The 15,779-nt window shown below is 35.1% G+C and overlaps 1 protein-coding gene across 12 annotated transcripts in view; it reads left to right on the top strand.

Annotated features, from left to right (window-relative positions):
• LOC106871743 (brefeldin A-inhibited guanine nucleotide-exchange protein 1) overlaps positions 1-15,779 on the top strand; it is a 171,554-nt gene that overhangs the window by 73,425 nt on the left and 82,350 nt on the right. For 6 of the 12 annotated variants that reach the window (XM_052970066.1, XM_052970065.1, XM_052970068.1 and 3 more), the window contains exons 7-10: positions 4,632-4,697; positions 8,356-8,421; positions 12,195-12,260; positions 13,374-13,500. In XM_052970066.1, coding sequence (XP_052826026.1) covers positions 4,632-4,697; positions 8,356-8,421; positions 12,195-12,260; positions 13,374-13,500 — 325 coding nt within the window. The remainder of the gene's footprint in view (positions 1-4,631; positions 4,698-8,355; positions 8,422-12,194; positions 12,261-13,373; positions 13,501-15,779) is intronic. The other 6 variants (XM_052970071.1, XM_052970070.1, XM_052970072.1 and 3 more) reach the window with 6 other exon arrangements.

Consider the following 15,779-nt stretch of genomic DNA (forward strand, 5'->3'; position numbering starts at 1 on the left):
AGTTAAGTAAAGTTGTGGTTGTCATTGCATACAGGCTTGTCCCTTGCATCCCTTTCCAGCTGAGCGTTCTGAATCATGCAGGCTCATGGGTGTTTGTGCCACATAAATGCACCTATGCCAGTGCTGTGTAAAAACACCCTGTACACTCTGTAAAGTGATTGGTGTTAGGAAGGGTATCCAGCTGTAGAGACCATGCCAAAACAGATATGGAGCTCAGGCAACTCTTCAGTTGGCCAGCTCCTGTCAAATTGCCCAACACATGCCAGCATGGAAAACGGACATTAAATGATGATGATTATATATATGTTAGTGGTTTAGCTGCTGAGTTAAATGATTGTTAGTTCAAAACTTAGTACTGTAATGTTGTCAAAGAACAAGGCACCTAATTCTGCTTTCTTTAGTTTGTGTAATTGGATAGAAATGGGTTTTGCAACTACCTCTCTAGCTTAACGATTAGTCATAAGGATGATCCAACAGTAAAAACAATTTACCTGACAAAAAGAAAAACATGAGAGAAAAAAACATCTCACCCAGTAATACACACATGTATACAGACATGGACACACTATCATTTATATGCATATAATATTTGGAAGTTTGTTTGGAAGTTAATGTTGGAGAGTAATATATATTTTTTTATTTGAAGATGAAACAATCTGTAACTTTAGTGAGTTAGAATACATACACATAGACACGTGTATGCACACACACACACAAACACACATGTACTATCTGTACTTGCATATATATGACTATTTTAACATATAGAATCAGTCAACAAATGTTTGCTGTAATAAACTTACCTGACATAACACATACATGCCCTCTCTTTCTCTCGTGCGCACGCACACAGACATAAAAAGCACATGTAATAGACATAGAAACATAAAAAAGGAAAAAAATTATATACAAATTGAAAATTCAGAGAATGAACTTGAAAAAAGAGATCGTGCAGGTATTGTTAGTTAATTGGTGGTGGCAGTAGTGGTAGTGGCAGTAGGGTAAAGGAAGTAAAGAAATAAACTAATGAACTTTGTTCCTTTTTGTCTTCCTTTTTCTCTTCTCTATATAACATGAAATGACACAGTTTAGCTGTATTGAATTTAGGCTAAAACCTTTTAAATGAATCGTAGCACTTGTTGTACAATCAGAAGAGATAGTTTGACATATTGAAGTATTCTTAAACTGCCAGCTGAGTTTAGAAATGCTACTTCACATTTTTGTTCACATTCAGTCAATAGAAGAACAAACTTGTGCTTTTCACCATTTTTACTTTTTATTTATTAGTTTTTTTCAGGCTTGGTTATAAGATAATTAATTAGATGTTAGTTGTGTTAGAAACATGGCATTTAGGAAATCAAAATTTAACCTTTGATGCTGAAATAGGGCTAATTAAAAAAAAAAAAACGACAAAATAAAATGTTGAAACATCATAAGAATTTATAAACTTTGAGAAAACATGAAATAATTCTGTTTTTGGAATGGTGAAACTTGAAGCAGGTAAAGTTATAAATCATAGATTTTAAGCTTTTAGCTTTTACTTGTTTCAGTCATTAGACTGCAGCCATGTTGGCACACTACCTTGAAGAAGTTTAGTCAAGTGAATTGACTCCGGTACTTATTTATTTATTTTTTTAAGCTTAGTGCCTATCCTATTGGTTTCTTTTTGCCCAGTTACTAAATTATGGGAATGTAAACTCACCAACACCAATTGTAAAGCAGTAGTGGAGGATAAACACAGATACAAAGATGCACACAGGCTTCTTTCAGTTTCCATCTATCAAATCCATTCACAAGGCTTTGGTCAGCCTGAGGTTATAGTCAAAGACACTTGCTCAAGGTGTCACACAGTGGGACTGAACCTAGAACCATGTGGTTGGGAAGCAAACTTCTTACCATACAGCCACACCTGCACCTATAGTGTGTAAATATTAGGTTAAAAATCCTTTTGGATAGTAAAAGTTGAATGCTATTATTTATAGCTTTATTTGCTTCAAGTTTCACCATTCCATAATGTTATGGTTTGTGTCATAGGTAGATGGGTAGTGTCCATGATTTTATGCATGGGGTCTGAGACTGGTAGGAAGAGGAGGAGTTATTTTCAGCCCAGAAACCTACCTTGAATGCTTGCAACAACAGAATGGACTCCACTAAGGACCAAGTGTCAGTGTTAAAGCAGGCGATGGATTAAGTCTACTACACTGGGACAGGTACAGTTTAAGGGCTTTCCATACTGCTTCTGTTCTCCCGTTTTCACTCAGAATATCTTCTACAATGCTCCAGGGTATTGTAGAAGACATTGATTCAGGGTACCACATAGTAGGGTTAAGCTGAGAACAACACACTGCAAAGTGAATTTGACAATGTAGTCATGCCTGCTGTTATTGTATATGTATAGCAACTCTGATCCAGCTCTGACCGTCTTCCCTTTTTTCAGACAGTGTATCTAGGCCTGCAGGGAGTCCATTATATGTTTGTGTGAGAATATTGATATTCCACATTTGTCCCCATTTAAGTGAGATGGTGATGATGTTAACATTTTTTTGTTGATATTATGATCAGTTGCTCTGCAGTGTCAGATATCTCCATTAATAAAACAAAAAAATATAAGCAGCTACTTGAAAAATAGTCAAGGGTTAGCAACAGGAAAAGCACCCAGCTGTTAAATCCTGTCTCATGTATGTCTCCATCTAAATTCTTGCTTGCTTGCTTGGGTAAAAATAAAACAAAAGCCAATATTGAATGAATAAATAGATACTATGTAAATTAAAAATCTTAATCATAATAACATACATGGAATGTTTGTTTTAAGTATAAATCACCTTGATAGCAAACAACCAAGAAAATTGTATTGAGTTTCTCATGAGAAAAGGAACAATATTATCCACAGAAATCTCAGCAAGTAAATCTTTTTTGTTGTACATCAACATAAAAATTTTGAGTATTTCGTTTGATTGCCTGGAGTGTAACAGGAGTTTTAGTATTCTTAATGAATACTCGTTTGCAACTAACTTAAGTGAATAACTAACTAGCTTAAAAGATATTTATAAGCTAAGAACAAATTTTAAGGAAACAACAAATCAGACATTTCTTACATGTTCCAAGCATGAAACAGGACTGGAATTTATATTGAATTTGAAGTATGAGCAGTTGTGATTCTAAGGGTCTGTTTGTTGTAAGTTCACCATTCAAAGTTTTTGGAAAGTGGTCAAAGTTTAGGATAAAAAGACTGCTTTTAGTTAAGATCTTGTCCAAACCTAAACTGTAGATGTTTGTCAAGGTTTCTGGTGACAACTCATCTCCTTTGGATTCTTTGAAACAGCCTGGATTAAAACATATTGTCTTGTCCTCTTTTACAGTTTCACAGCAGTTAGAAATACTTGTAGTGAAAGCTCAAAGAGATATTTCTACCATGTAATGATCCACTAACCATCAATACTTACATCATTATTCAGTTCACCTGACATTTGTTACCTCCCTGATGTTGTAATTTTTGTGAATTCGCATTTTATTACAATATCACTTTCTACATCTGATTTAATTACTTCATCGAAATGTCTTGTTTTAAAACCTCTTTCACATTTTCTACCACTTCTTACCATTCATCATCCTCTCATCTCAATCATTCTGTATACTGTCACACACTTGTTCTCTCCTCACCCATCCTAGTTCTTTCACTGCTGTTTTTGTCTATTCAGCTCCTAATTACATAGCAGCTGAGTGAATGAACATGTTATAGAGCAGCAAGGACTCTTTAATCACACAAGGTATAAGGCGTTCCTGTTTGTGTTGGTACCACTGTAACAGGAGGACATCGGGTTTAAGCTGGCTTCTGATTTTAGATTGGCCAATAAAGTATTCTGGTTGCCCATCTGCCAACTTTGTAACAAAATAATAAATTCCTGGCCCATCATTGCTGTGTCTTGAGTACTATCCATTTGTGTAGAATTTTGTCAATTCCATTAGTGATGTTTGGCTTCATAATGATTTAGTTGGCTGTTAGTATATGCATTAGCATAGCTACTTAATAGGCTGTTTACTGTTGTTTTGGGTAGCATCAATACCAATTTTCCATATCCTTTGGATTTTCTTTTCAATTGGGTTCTTTTCCCAGCCTTTACAAACTACGACTTAGCATATACGGCAAAGTGATGGGAGCAAGAGAGAGAGAGAGAGAGAGAGAGAGAGAGAGAGAGAGTCATTTCAGTGACATGATAGCTGTTAGTAAGGAGATTGTACATGACCATGAAGGTGATTGAACTAGAGTGAGGGGAGAGAAACAGAATGATCAGATTAAGAGAGTAATAGAGTAATGGAAGACAGTTAGTGAGTGATAGTTATTTGATGATTATGGGACAGGATATTGAGTGGAAGTTGTATGAGTGAGGGAGAAATAAGTGCAAATATAAATATCCAAACTTCATGGGTACATTCAGTGTCTGCATATTTGGCTCAGAATTTGCTGGGGTTAAAAAGAGAATAACAGTAAAGAGACAAGATGATAAAAGAGGGAGTAATGGGGAAAAAGAGTGTGTGTGTGTGTCAATAAGAAGTGATAGAGGAGAGTGAATGGTGGATAGCAATAAAGGTAGGTGATACTAAGATATTTGTATATGTATATTGTTTGCCAGGATCAAGAGAAACAGAAAGATAAGCAAGTCCAGAAAACAGAAAGGAAAAGTGAATCTGATTTGGAGGTGAGTGTCATGTTTAGGACAGTTGACCTACTGGAAGGTACTGATTTAATTTAGGATCCCTGCCATTTATAGAAGTATCCTGTCAGGACCACGGCTGTCATACAGGGAAGAAATCTAGCATGATTCTAATGTAGTCAAAGATTGTTCATTGAGAAAATAATCTATTTTTATTGAATATTTAATTTTAAATGCTTCAACTCTCTTTTTTTGTTTTGGTTTTTGCACTTGCTGGGTCTGGAGGAAGTGGCAATGCATATGGACTTTGCAGGCCCTCTTGGACTAGTGAGATTGATGCTATGAATGTTCCTCATGAGCCATTTTAAATTAACAGTTGCATGAATGATAATGAGCAGGGTGGGAATTCCTGAGGGCTGATGTTTTGGGAAGGGAGGAATGTGCATCATGAATAGTGTGAGACCGGACTGTTGGACACTACAAGGATAATGAGCTAAAGAGAGATGAGTAGAATGCTTGAATTGAAGTGACAAGAACCTAATCAACTTTGAGAAGCAAGGGCCATTATCGTATCAATAGGATACGAAAAAGCACAGAAGTGATAGAACACCTGTGATCAGGTGGATAAAGCATATCTGTGAGTGGATTTTCCAGGACAAGGCTCATTTTCTAGGCTGTAGTTTCCAGCTCGGAATTTCTGGAACCACTGTTGATACTGGTTTATGTTTATTGTCCTATCCCTACATTCTGCATTAATATTCCTCACACTTTCCATTGTGTTGTTGCCTTTATTGAATTCATCAAGCAAAATATGCTGAATATGCACCTTTGTCACTTCCATTATAGCTTTGAAAAAACAACTGTTAAAATTGAACTGCACTTTTCAAAACTTGCACTAAAAATAAGGACAAGGTGTAATTACTACCTGCTTTTATTGCAAGTTGATGCAGGTAGTTTATCCTGTCCCCCTCCGACTTGAAGTTCATACAATTGAAAACACTGCATTATTTATGGGATGATCCAATACATGTTATTCTATCAGCCACTTACTACTATATGTAGCTCTCATTTTCTCATGTACTAGAATGTAGTTGACCTTATTAGCTTCCATGACAGCTATAAATCATTGAGTAGCTTCTTTATAGCTTGAAACTGTTTAATTCAACAACTGGACAGATTATATATTACATTACTTATGAAAATATGACCATAATTTGCATGTTTTATTATAGTGATTGGCCTGCCTTACCTATATTTTTATTCTTTTTGCTTATTTTTGAATTAGTGTATACAATTTAAATTTTATACACTCTATAAAGTAACTTAAACGTTGCAGCTTGCTTTACAGAACCAGACTGAAATAAATTTTAGTTTAATTATCATAGAACAACAATTAAATCATGAAGAAATAATAATAATCATCATCATCATCATCATTTAACGTCTGCTTTCCATGCTGGCATGGGTTGGATGGTTTGTCTAAGGACTGGAGAGCCAGGAGGCTGCACCAAGCCGGGAGGCTGCACCAGCTGGGAGGCTGCACCAATATATTCAAATTTCACTTGGGCAATGAAATACACAAATAATACACACAGATACAGACACATATGGCTTGACTATTTGACAACTACCAGCATGGATTACATCATTCAGGCCTTCTATCAGATTGCAGAATGATCTAGTTGAGAAGCCACCAATAAAATATACATTATGTACAAAAACAGAGGGTACATAATTCACACTATATGAATATATGGTGTTTTTACTGCTAACTACTGTACATATCTTTCATTTTTTGATACTAGCATGTAACTAACCTCAAAGATTTAAATTACTGTATTAAGCTACTTGAATAAGTAACTTCTTTCTAGCTTCAAATTCAACAACTAGACAGAATATTTAATATTGGATTATTCATGAAATTAGAAGCATAACTTGTACATATTTCTTCTATTATCAGCTTGCCTTCCCATGTAGTTTAGTTCTTGTTTGTTATTTCTTAAAATGTTGCTTAATTTCGAATTAAGTGAAATAGAATTTAAAATTTAATGTTATGTGTTGCAGTTTGAATTACAGGTTCTAAAACTGATCTAAAACGAATTTAAATTTAATTATCGCATAACAACAATAAATAATCAGCTACAATAAAACATGAAATATAATTAAAAATGATGAAGCAGTAAGAAAGATTGAGAAATCTTTTTTTTTTAAGCAGACATATCTACATATGCCGTCAAATATTCTATCATCAAAAAAAAGAGGCTCAACTTAAGGCTCACCAGGAGATTTCCTAGTATCCTAGTGGACCAGCTCAACATTGGTATGTCGTTATCTATGTGTATTTGTATGTCTGTGGGTATATATATACATATATAGATATATAATAGCTATGTGTGTGTATATATATATATATATATATATATATATATATACACTGTGTGTGTGTATGTATACATACATATGTGTTTTAGTGTGTGATGATCATAATATGTCTGCTTTTGCATGCTGGCATAGGTTGGATGCCATTCCACTCTGAGTCAGTTCTTATTTTGTATCTATAGCCTATTTGACTTATAGACTACACAATTTGTATGTTGAATATTTTTGTCATAATTTTTACAGCTGGACACCCTTCCTTTGACCAACCACCTTATTGAGTGTCCTTGATGCATTTTATATCACTAGTACCAGAGATGTTTTCGTTTTTTGCTTCTGGCAGCTAAAGATTTCTCTCAATTGAATGTTGTCTCCAATTTATTTATCAGCAGTAGAAAGATAGCTTTGCCCCTCAGCAAGACTAAAGATTGTTACCTTATCCCTGCATTGTCCCTGTTTATTCCTTTCTTTCCTGCACTATCCAGTGCAAGAGAGTGAAAGGAATGAGAGGATGTGTGATAGCTACATGATGGTTATTGGCAAGGGTATTGAATAAAAGCAACATAACCATGAGTGTGACATGAGAGAAAAAGAATCTAATGGAAAAGGACCAGAGTGGTAAGAGTGAGAGTAATGCAAGAGATGAATTGGCAGAGTTGTTAGAATTACAGTGTTTCTTATAACTGAACTTAAGTCACACCAAGGTGAACTTTGCTTCTCATCTCCATAAAAAAACAAAAAGTAAAAGCCCAAGTCTGTTGATCAATTGAATTGTTAGATTGTTAGGCACAGTGTTTTGAAGTCTGTTCTGACAGCAATGCTTATGATTTCATTGATATCTAAATGTATTGGTTCATGTTGGCAGTTTCTCTTTTAGATAAGCATTAATAATGTGGAGAGGAGAGACTGGTGTCCAAAGGCAACTGATAGTTTCTTTGCAAAATCTTGCCTGAAGGCTTTGCATACATGTGCAAATGCATGATGGAAGATATATATAATAGAAAAGCGAATGAGAATGTGATACACAGCCTTATGACTGTTGTTGGTTATGAAACTGATGAATACAAAATAGCAAGAAGTGAGATTTAACTGCAAATACTTAACATCCAATCCTCTTGGGCACACCTCAACAATTATGTCTGGTTTGGAATTTACTAAGGTGGCATGATGATGGAAGAGAGATTAATAGGAGAGACACAAAAGGGTTGGTTGAGAGAGTGATGGTTGTCAATAATGAGCGTTAGAGAAGAGTAATGTGTGAGAATTAAGGAAAGCAACAATGATAGTAGAGGGTAAGATATATTTATATGTGTATATTGTTTGCCAGGATCAAGAGAAACAGAAAGACAAACAAGTTCAGAAAGCAGAAAAGAAAAGTGAATCTGATTTGGAGGTGAGTGTCATGTTTAGGACAGTTGACCTGTAGGAAAGTTTTGGCTTCATTTAAGGTTACTAAGTAGTAACCTGTTGGAACCACTGTTATAGGACTTGCAAGATCTCAAGCATATTCAGGTGACAATTTTGGACATCATTGCTCATCTGCAGGCACTGTCTTCTCAAGTAAAAGTAAACTGCGGAAAAATTGTTTATTGGAAAAATAAACTGTTTTATTGAATTTTCAAAGTTTAAACACTTCAGCCACCCTCATATTTGTATAGTTAATGAAAGGATTGTTTACATCATTCAAATATATATGTAATATATTCAAATCCTTCTCCTCATGCACATGGGCAGTGAAATACACAGATAACCATAAGACACACCTGGTTACTGTCAGGTGGCAACTATCCATTACACTATTCAGGTTCTTCCACTAAGTGTTTGTACAGTGTTTGACATTAAGAAACTGTGCAATAATACAATATACATACATGATTCAAATAGTGTATGTGAAACTGTAGCCACCACTAACTATGCATATCGCTCACTTTCTGGCATTAGCATGTCACTGTTATTATAGGCTTATATGAACAAGAACAGTACTATACATTAGGCAATGTAATCAAACACTTGTAGTAGTAAAATTGGTGGTTTCACAAATAACTTATTCAAAATTTCTTAATCCAATTAAAGACTCATAAACTGAGTAATATAGAGAGCAATTGAGGTCACTCCTAGAATGAAGAAGGATGATGGATATACATGAAAAGGTTGGGCGTGAGTTTTTGTATGGTGTTATGTCCTGTCACATAATTTGATGTGAAATATTTCAAATTTTGCCTGGTAACAGTGATATGCATGATCATAAAACTATGGCTTTCTTGTTTGCAAGCTAATTATACTTTCCAACCGCATTTTCCAGTTTGTGTAATGATTGTTTGAGGTTCTTGTGTGTAAAAATATGGAAAAGGAGGGTTTCATTGCAGGGCTGGAAGAAGTGCATGCATTTTCGATAACTGGGGTGAAGCAGCACACATGTTCAGGCTAGCCTAGTAGCTATGCTGGTATAGGTTGGACAATTTGACTGAAGACTGGCGAACCAGATGGCTGCACCAGGCTCCAATCTGATCTGGCAGATGCCCTTCCTAATGCCAACCACTCTGAGAGTGTAGTGGGTGCCTTTACGTGCCACCAGCACGAGGGCCAGTCAGGTGGTACTGGCAAAGGCCACACTCAAATGGTGTTTTTTACATGCCACCTGCACAGGAGCCAGTCCAGCGGCACTAGAAAAGCTTTATAGTTTATAGTTTTAAACTGTTAAATTCAACAAACTAGACAGATTATATTTTATTATTCAAGAAAATATTCTAATTTATCTATTTTTTACTGTAGTAATTAATCTGGCTGTCTTGTATTTTTGTTCCAATGTATTTCTTAATGTTGCTTATTTTTAAATTATTTAAAATTTAATATGTTCTATTAGATAACTTAAATGTGGCAGCTTACTTTACAGAACTGAAATTCCAATTGAAACTAGTTTAAATTTGATAATTGTATAACACTAAGCAACCACAAAAAAAATATGATAATTGAAAATTGTGAGGCAGTAAGAAGTGAACATATTTACCAATAAATAGTCTACCATTAAAAGAAGGCTCAACTTAAAGAGGCTCACTAAGCAATTTCCCAGTATTTTGATGTACCAGTTTGGTACTGGTATATAGTTATCAACTTGTATTTGTTTGTAGATATATATACATGTGTGTGTGTGTTTATATATAAATAAATAATAGCTATGTGTATGTAAAAACAGCTATATATGTATCTCATTTTATGCCAGTTTTTACATGCTGGCATGGGTTGGTTGGCATTACAGTTCAAGTCAGTTGTTATTTCAAGTTACTAATTTGCTGGATTAATCAAAGACTACATTTTTTGTATGTTAAATTTTTTGGACTAATTTCTGAAGCTTTTTGCTTTTCCTATGGTCAACTACCTTATTGTATGTCCTTGGTGAATTTATTATGATACAAGCTCTAGAAAGGTTGTCTTGTCCTGGAAAGATTAAAGAGTTCTCTCTACATAATGTTTATTAACATCAGAGTCAGCTCTTTCCTGTATTGTCTCTGCTTATTCTTCTCTTTCCTGCATGAGTAGATGAGACTGAATCTAGAGCTAGAGGGTAATAGAATACAGTGAATGAGTAACAGCTTTATGATGGTTGTTGGTAAGGATATTGAATAGAAGCATCATTGTTGTGAGGGTGATAAGAAGAAAGGATAATGGAAGAGAATCAAAATGGTGTGAGTGAGAGTATTAGAAAAAAGAATGAAAGAATGATAGTTAACCTCTTCATGGTTTTTGGTCAGAAAATTAGCTACAAACAACTCAAAAGAATGAGTTTTAAATGTAACTATTTAACATCCTATCTTCTTACGTACATCTACAATTGTATGTTTGGTATACAATTAGATAAGGTGGTAGAAGAAAAGTGACAGTCATCAGAGAGAGAGAGAGAGAGTGAGTGGTGGTTGTCAGTAATGAGTGATAGAGGAAAAAGTCATTTCAGAGTGTTGGATAGTAATAAAGGTAGATGATAGTAAGATATGTATATTATTTACTAGGCTCAAGAGAAACAGAAAAATAAACAAATCTTGAAAACAGAAAAGAAAAGTGAATCTGATTCAGAAGTGAGTGTCATGTTTAGGACAGTTGACTTATAGGAAACTGCTGGTTTTAGGATCACTATTCTTTATAAAGAAGTAACCTGATAGAACAACTATCATAGAGAGGTCATCTTGTAAAATACATCTGATAAGGTCAGAGGACATTTTTGAACTTCTCTCATTTTTCGTGGTGTCTCTTGCGTGTATAGTGCTCAGGTACATTACTAAGTGTCAGAAAAGGTTAAAAAAGGGACAGAAAGGATACATGAAGTCAAGAAGGCATCAATGAAGGGTAGATGTTCACAGTACACAGAATAAAAGACAAAAAGATAAAAAAGGAACATAAAGAGGAAAGCATGCATAGGTATATCAAGAATGATGTTGAATTTCCAGAAGCATTGAGTTTTGAAGGATGAAGTGTACTGAGAGCTGGTAACTGACATGAACTATTTCACTCCATGTGTCAACAATTCTGAGTGCTCATGGGTGCTGCTCTGTTTTTTGTTTTGTTCAAATTTTTTAAAGTATATTCACAAATTGTGAAGGTATTGAATTCAAAATGGTAGCCAAAATTGTTTATTGAAAAAAAATGAACTATTTTTATTGAATTTTAAATTTTAAAAACACCTGCTTGAATTTATATTTAATGAAAGAATCAGTTAAAATATTTGAATATATATACATATATATATTCAAATTCTACTTCTATCATGCACTTAGGCAATGGAATAATAAACAGACATACATGGTTTGGTTTGTAGGTGACAGCTAAGAAGTTTGACCCTGTTTCCACCAAGACTTTGTAGTATGTTCCACATTGAATAACTACTAATTAAATATACAAGATGTGCAAAAACACAGCAGATATGATTCAGCCAGTGTGTGTTTGGCTTAGCATTTGGTGAGGTGGCATGAGAAAAGAGAAAGGGAGAGAGTAAGAGACAGGAGGGTTGGTAGAGAGAGTGATGGTTGTCAATAAGTGTTAGAGGAGAAAGGGCAATGTGAATGAGTGAGATGGATGCTGATAATGAGAGAGTAAGAGAGAAATGGGAGAAAATGATGAATAACAATATAGATAGATGATAGTAAGATATATATATGCATGTATATTGTTTGCCAGGATCAAGAGAAACAGAAAGATAAACAAATCCTGAAAACAGAAAAGAAAAGTGAATCTGATTTGGAGGTGAGTGTCATGTTTAGGAAAGTTGTCCTATTGGAAAACACTGATTTAATGAAGGATCACTATCATTATAGAGAAGTAACTTGGCAGAATAATTGCCTTGTGAGGAAGTCATCTTGCAACATTTCTGACACAGATGGCATTTTTGGATCTCTGTCATCTATTCTGGTGACACTTGGGGATGCTGTCATCTTTTGTTGTGAACCTTGGGGATGCTGTCTATTATAGTAACTTGTGGGGGCATTGTCATCTGTTATGGTAAAACTTTATTTTATGAATCCTGAAGGGACAAAAAGTAAAAGTTGACCTTGATGGGGTTTACACTCAAATTGGAAAGAACTGGAACAAACACCACAAGGCTTTCTTTTTTTCTTTTTAATGCTGTAGCAATTCTGTTAATCCACGACCATAACAATAATAATGGTCACTCTTACCAATTTTGCTGTCTGAGTTTTTGAAGGAAAGAATATACAAAAAAAAAAGATAAATAAATAAAAATAAAGAAGTTGCATCTATTTGGAATGGATGTATAAATGTAATCTGAGTTCAGGTATGGATTTTGCTATTAAGTCACAATGAGGAAAAATGATGATTTCAATTTTGCCTGGGATTGGACAATGATGAATGACTTTTAATTAAAGTCACACAGCCACAGAATTGACTGGGACTGCAGAGAGATGAATAGTGAAGTTGGTCTCTTGCAGGATTTGAACTTAGAACAAACTGATATCATTAAATACCATAATCTATTATTGTAATTGTTCTGGCAGTCCACTAGCCTTCATAATCACTAACTAGGTCACAAATTTGAGAGAGAGAAGTTAGAGTTGATAAAACTGCTGGTACATAATTTATCAACTCCTAGCAAGATGACACGATCCTGGTAGGATTTGAACTTAGAACATGAAAGAAAGCAATGAAGTACAGCCCTGCTTTTTGTTGAACACTTTTCTGGTCTCTCTCAAAATTATCCTGACTCTTTAGTTGTCTTGTCCTAAAATGTCCTCAGGTTTTGTTTGGTACTATCTTGGTTTGAAAAGGTGTGAAGAATAAATGAAAAATAGTGGGGCAAAATATCATGCGTGCAATCCTCTAAATTGTCTTTTGTTTTTGCAGGATACAAAAGAATCCAGTCCTGTATCACCAGATAACAAGGAGAACTGTGCAGAGTCACCAGCTCCAGATAAAGAAACTGGATCCACACCTCTATCAGATGGGAATCAGAAAAGCTTGGAAAATAATTGTAAGCTTTTCTTTTTTCATTTCATTGTCATTTAGTATCTGTTTATCCATGTTTGCAGGAGTTGGAGAGGTGTTGTTCAGATCATTTCACTACTTTTTCAGGCTTTCTTCTTCTGCAGATTTTTTTCCACTTGTGCTGCTTCATTCATGTGTGTGTGTGTGTGTGTGTGTGTGTGTGTGTGTATACAGTAATCCCTCACCATATTACAGTTCACCTATCGCGGTTTATTATTTAAGCTTATGTTGATTCCTCCATGGTGTTATTTTGCATTCATAATAAAATAAATATATACAAATGATAAAAATAAAATATACAGTACAGTACTGTTTCTACTTCATGGATTTTCACCTGTTGCGGTGGGTTTGGGAACATAACACTTGCTATAGTCAAGAGACTACTGTATATAGATATATGTATCCATCCTTAAACATTTTGTCACCTGAATGATTTTGTGTGGCAAGGAGCAGCATGGTGGCGAGATGGCAGAAACGTTAGTGCGCCAGGCGAAATGCTTAGTGGTATTTTGTCTGCCATTATGTTCTGAGTTCAAATTCCGCCGAGGTCGACTTTGCCTTTCATCCTTTCGGGGTCGATAAATTAAGTACCAGTTACGCACTGGGGTCGATGTCATCGACTTAATCCCTTTGTCTGTCCTTGTTTGTCTCCTCTATGTTTAGCCCCTTGTGGGCAATAAAGTTCTAAATAATATCAGTACAAGCAGTGCGACTTGTTGAATTTATTGACCATAACATCTAACATGCTGAAGGAATGAACTTAAGATGTGACTTGCCTTTTTTTATACAGGCATGGCTATGTGATTAAGAAGCTCATTTTGTAAACATTTGTTTTTGAGGTTCAGTCCCACGGCATGCCACTTTGGGCAGATGTCTTTAATTATAGGCCTGAGCTGACCAATGCCTTCTGAGTAAATTTGATAGAAACTGTATGGAAGGCGGCGAGCTGGCAGAATCGCTAGCACGCTGGGCAAAATGCTTAGCGGTATTTCGTCTGCCATTACGTTCTGAGTTCAAATTCCGCCGAGGTCGACTTTGCCTTTCATCCTTTCGGGGTCGATAAATTAAGTACCAGTTACGCACTGGGGTCGATGTCATCGACTTAATCCCTTTGTCTGTCCTTGTTTGTCCCCTCTATGTTTAGCCCCTTAAGGACAATAAAGAAATAAGAAACTGTATGGAAGTCAGTATCAGGACACAATTCCCTGGACAAATATTAAACAAAAATATCAACTAATAAATATTTAAAATTTTTTCATAAAATTTCTCTTTCCTAAAATATTTTTATTGTAAAGAAAGAACAATATAATGGTGGATATTGACTGCTGGGGGGAAAGCCTGTTTTGTGTATGTGTACATACGTGTGTGTGTGTGTAACTGCTACCACCACCACCTGACAACTGGTGTTGGTTTGTTTACATTTCTATAAGTTAGCAGTTTGGCAAAAGAGACTATAGGATGATTACCAGACTTAAAAACATTAGTACTGGATTTAATTTATTTGACTGAATACTCTTCAAGGTAGTGTGTCAATATGGCTACAGTTCAATGGCTGAAACAAGTAAAAAAAATGAAAGATAAAAGTATTTAATACACTTGAGTGATTTTGAAGACAAACAAGTCTGACACTTTATCATTGGGTTACTGATGTCATTTCTGTTGTATGTAATATCTATGGAATTCCTTTATGTTGATAAGGTTCAATTTTTTGTTTTCAACAAAGTTTCCATTTATAGTCTTGTTGGTGTACTCTTATCTATTTTTAGACCTGGCCCAGTTTTCTTTATTATGGAAATGATATATGATAATACAACAAAAATATAAAAACACATTAACTTAGCTATACAATTAATGTCAGCTCCCTTCCCTGTTTCATTGTTGAGTGGTTAGTGATAGGCATGATCATCACTCGGTTGTAAAGGCCCAGGCATTGAAAAGTAGATGTAAGCTTATATCTTAGGCGTCAACGTTTGTCTACAATGAAACAATGTCCACATTTCTCAGTATATGTTTTCTTGTATTTGCACTCAAATTCAAAATCATCCAGAAATAATGCATGAAGTAAAAACTCCCAAGGTCAAGTGCCTTGTGGGTAAACTGAGTTTATAAAAGACTGATATTTGTAATGGAGTACTAAGTTCTCCCTTACTATTCCATTCCAACTATCAGTACCCTTGTCTCACTAATTTTCTCTCTCTCTCTTTCTCTCTCTCTCTCTTTCTCTCTCTCTCTCTTTCTCTCTCTCTCTCTTTCTCTCTCTCTCTC

Source organism: Octopus bimaculoides, chromosome 8 (genome assembly GCF_001194135.2).
Source record: "Octopus bimaculoides isolate UCB-OBI-ISO-001 chromosome 8, ASM119413v2, whole genome shotgun sequence".
In the NCBI taxonomy this organism is placed as follows: domain Eukaryota; kingdom Metazoa; phylum Mollusca; class Cephalopoda; order Octopoda; family Octopodidae; genus Octopus; species Octopus bimaculoides.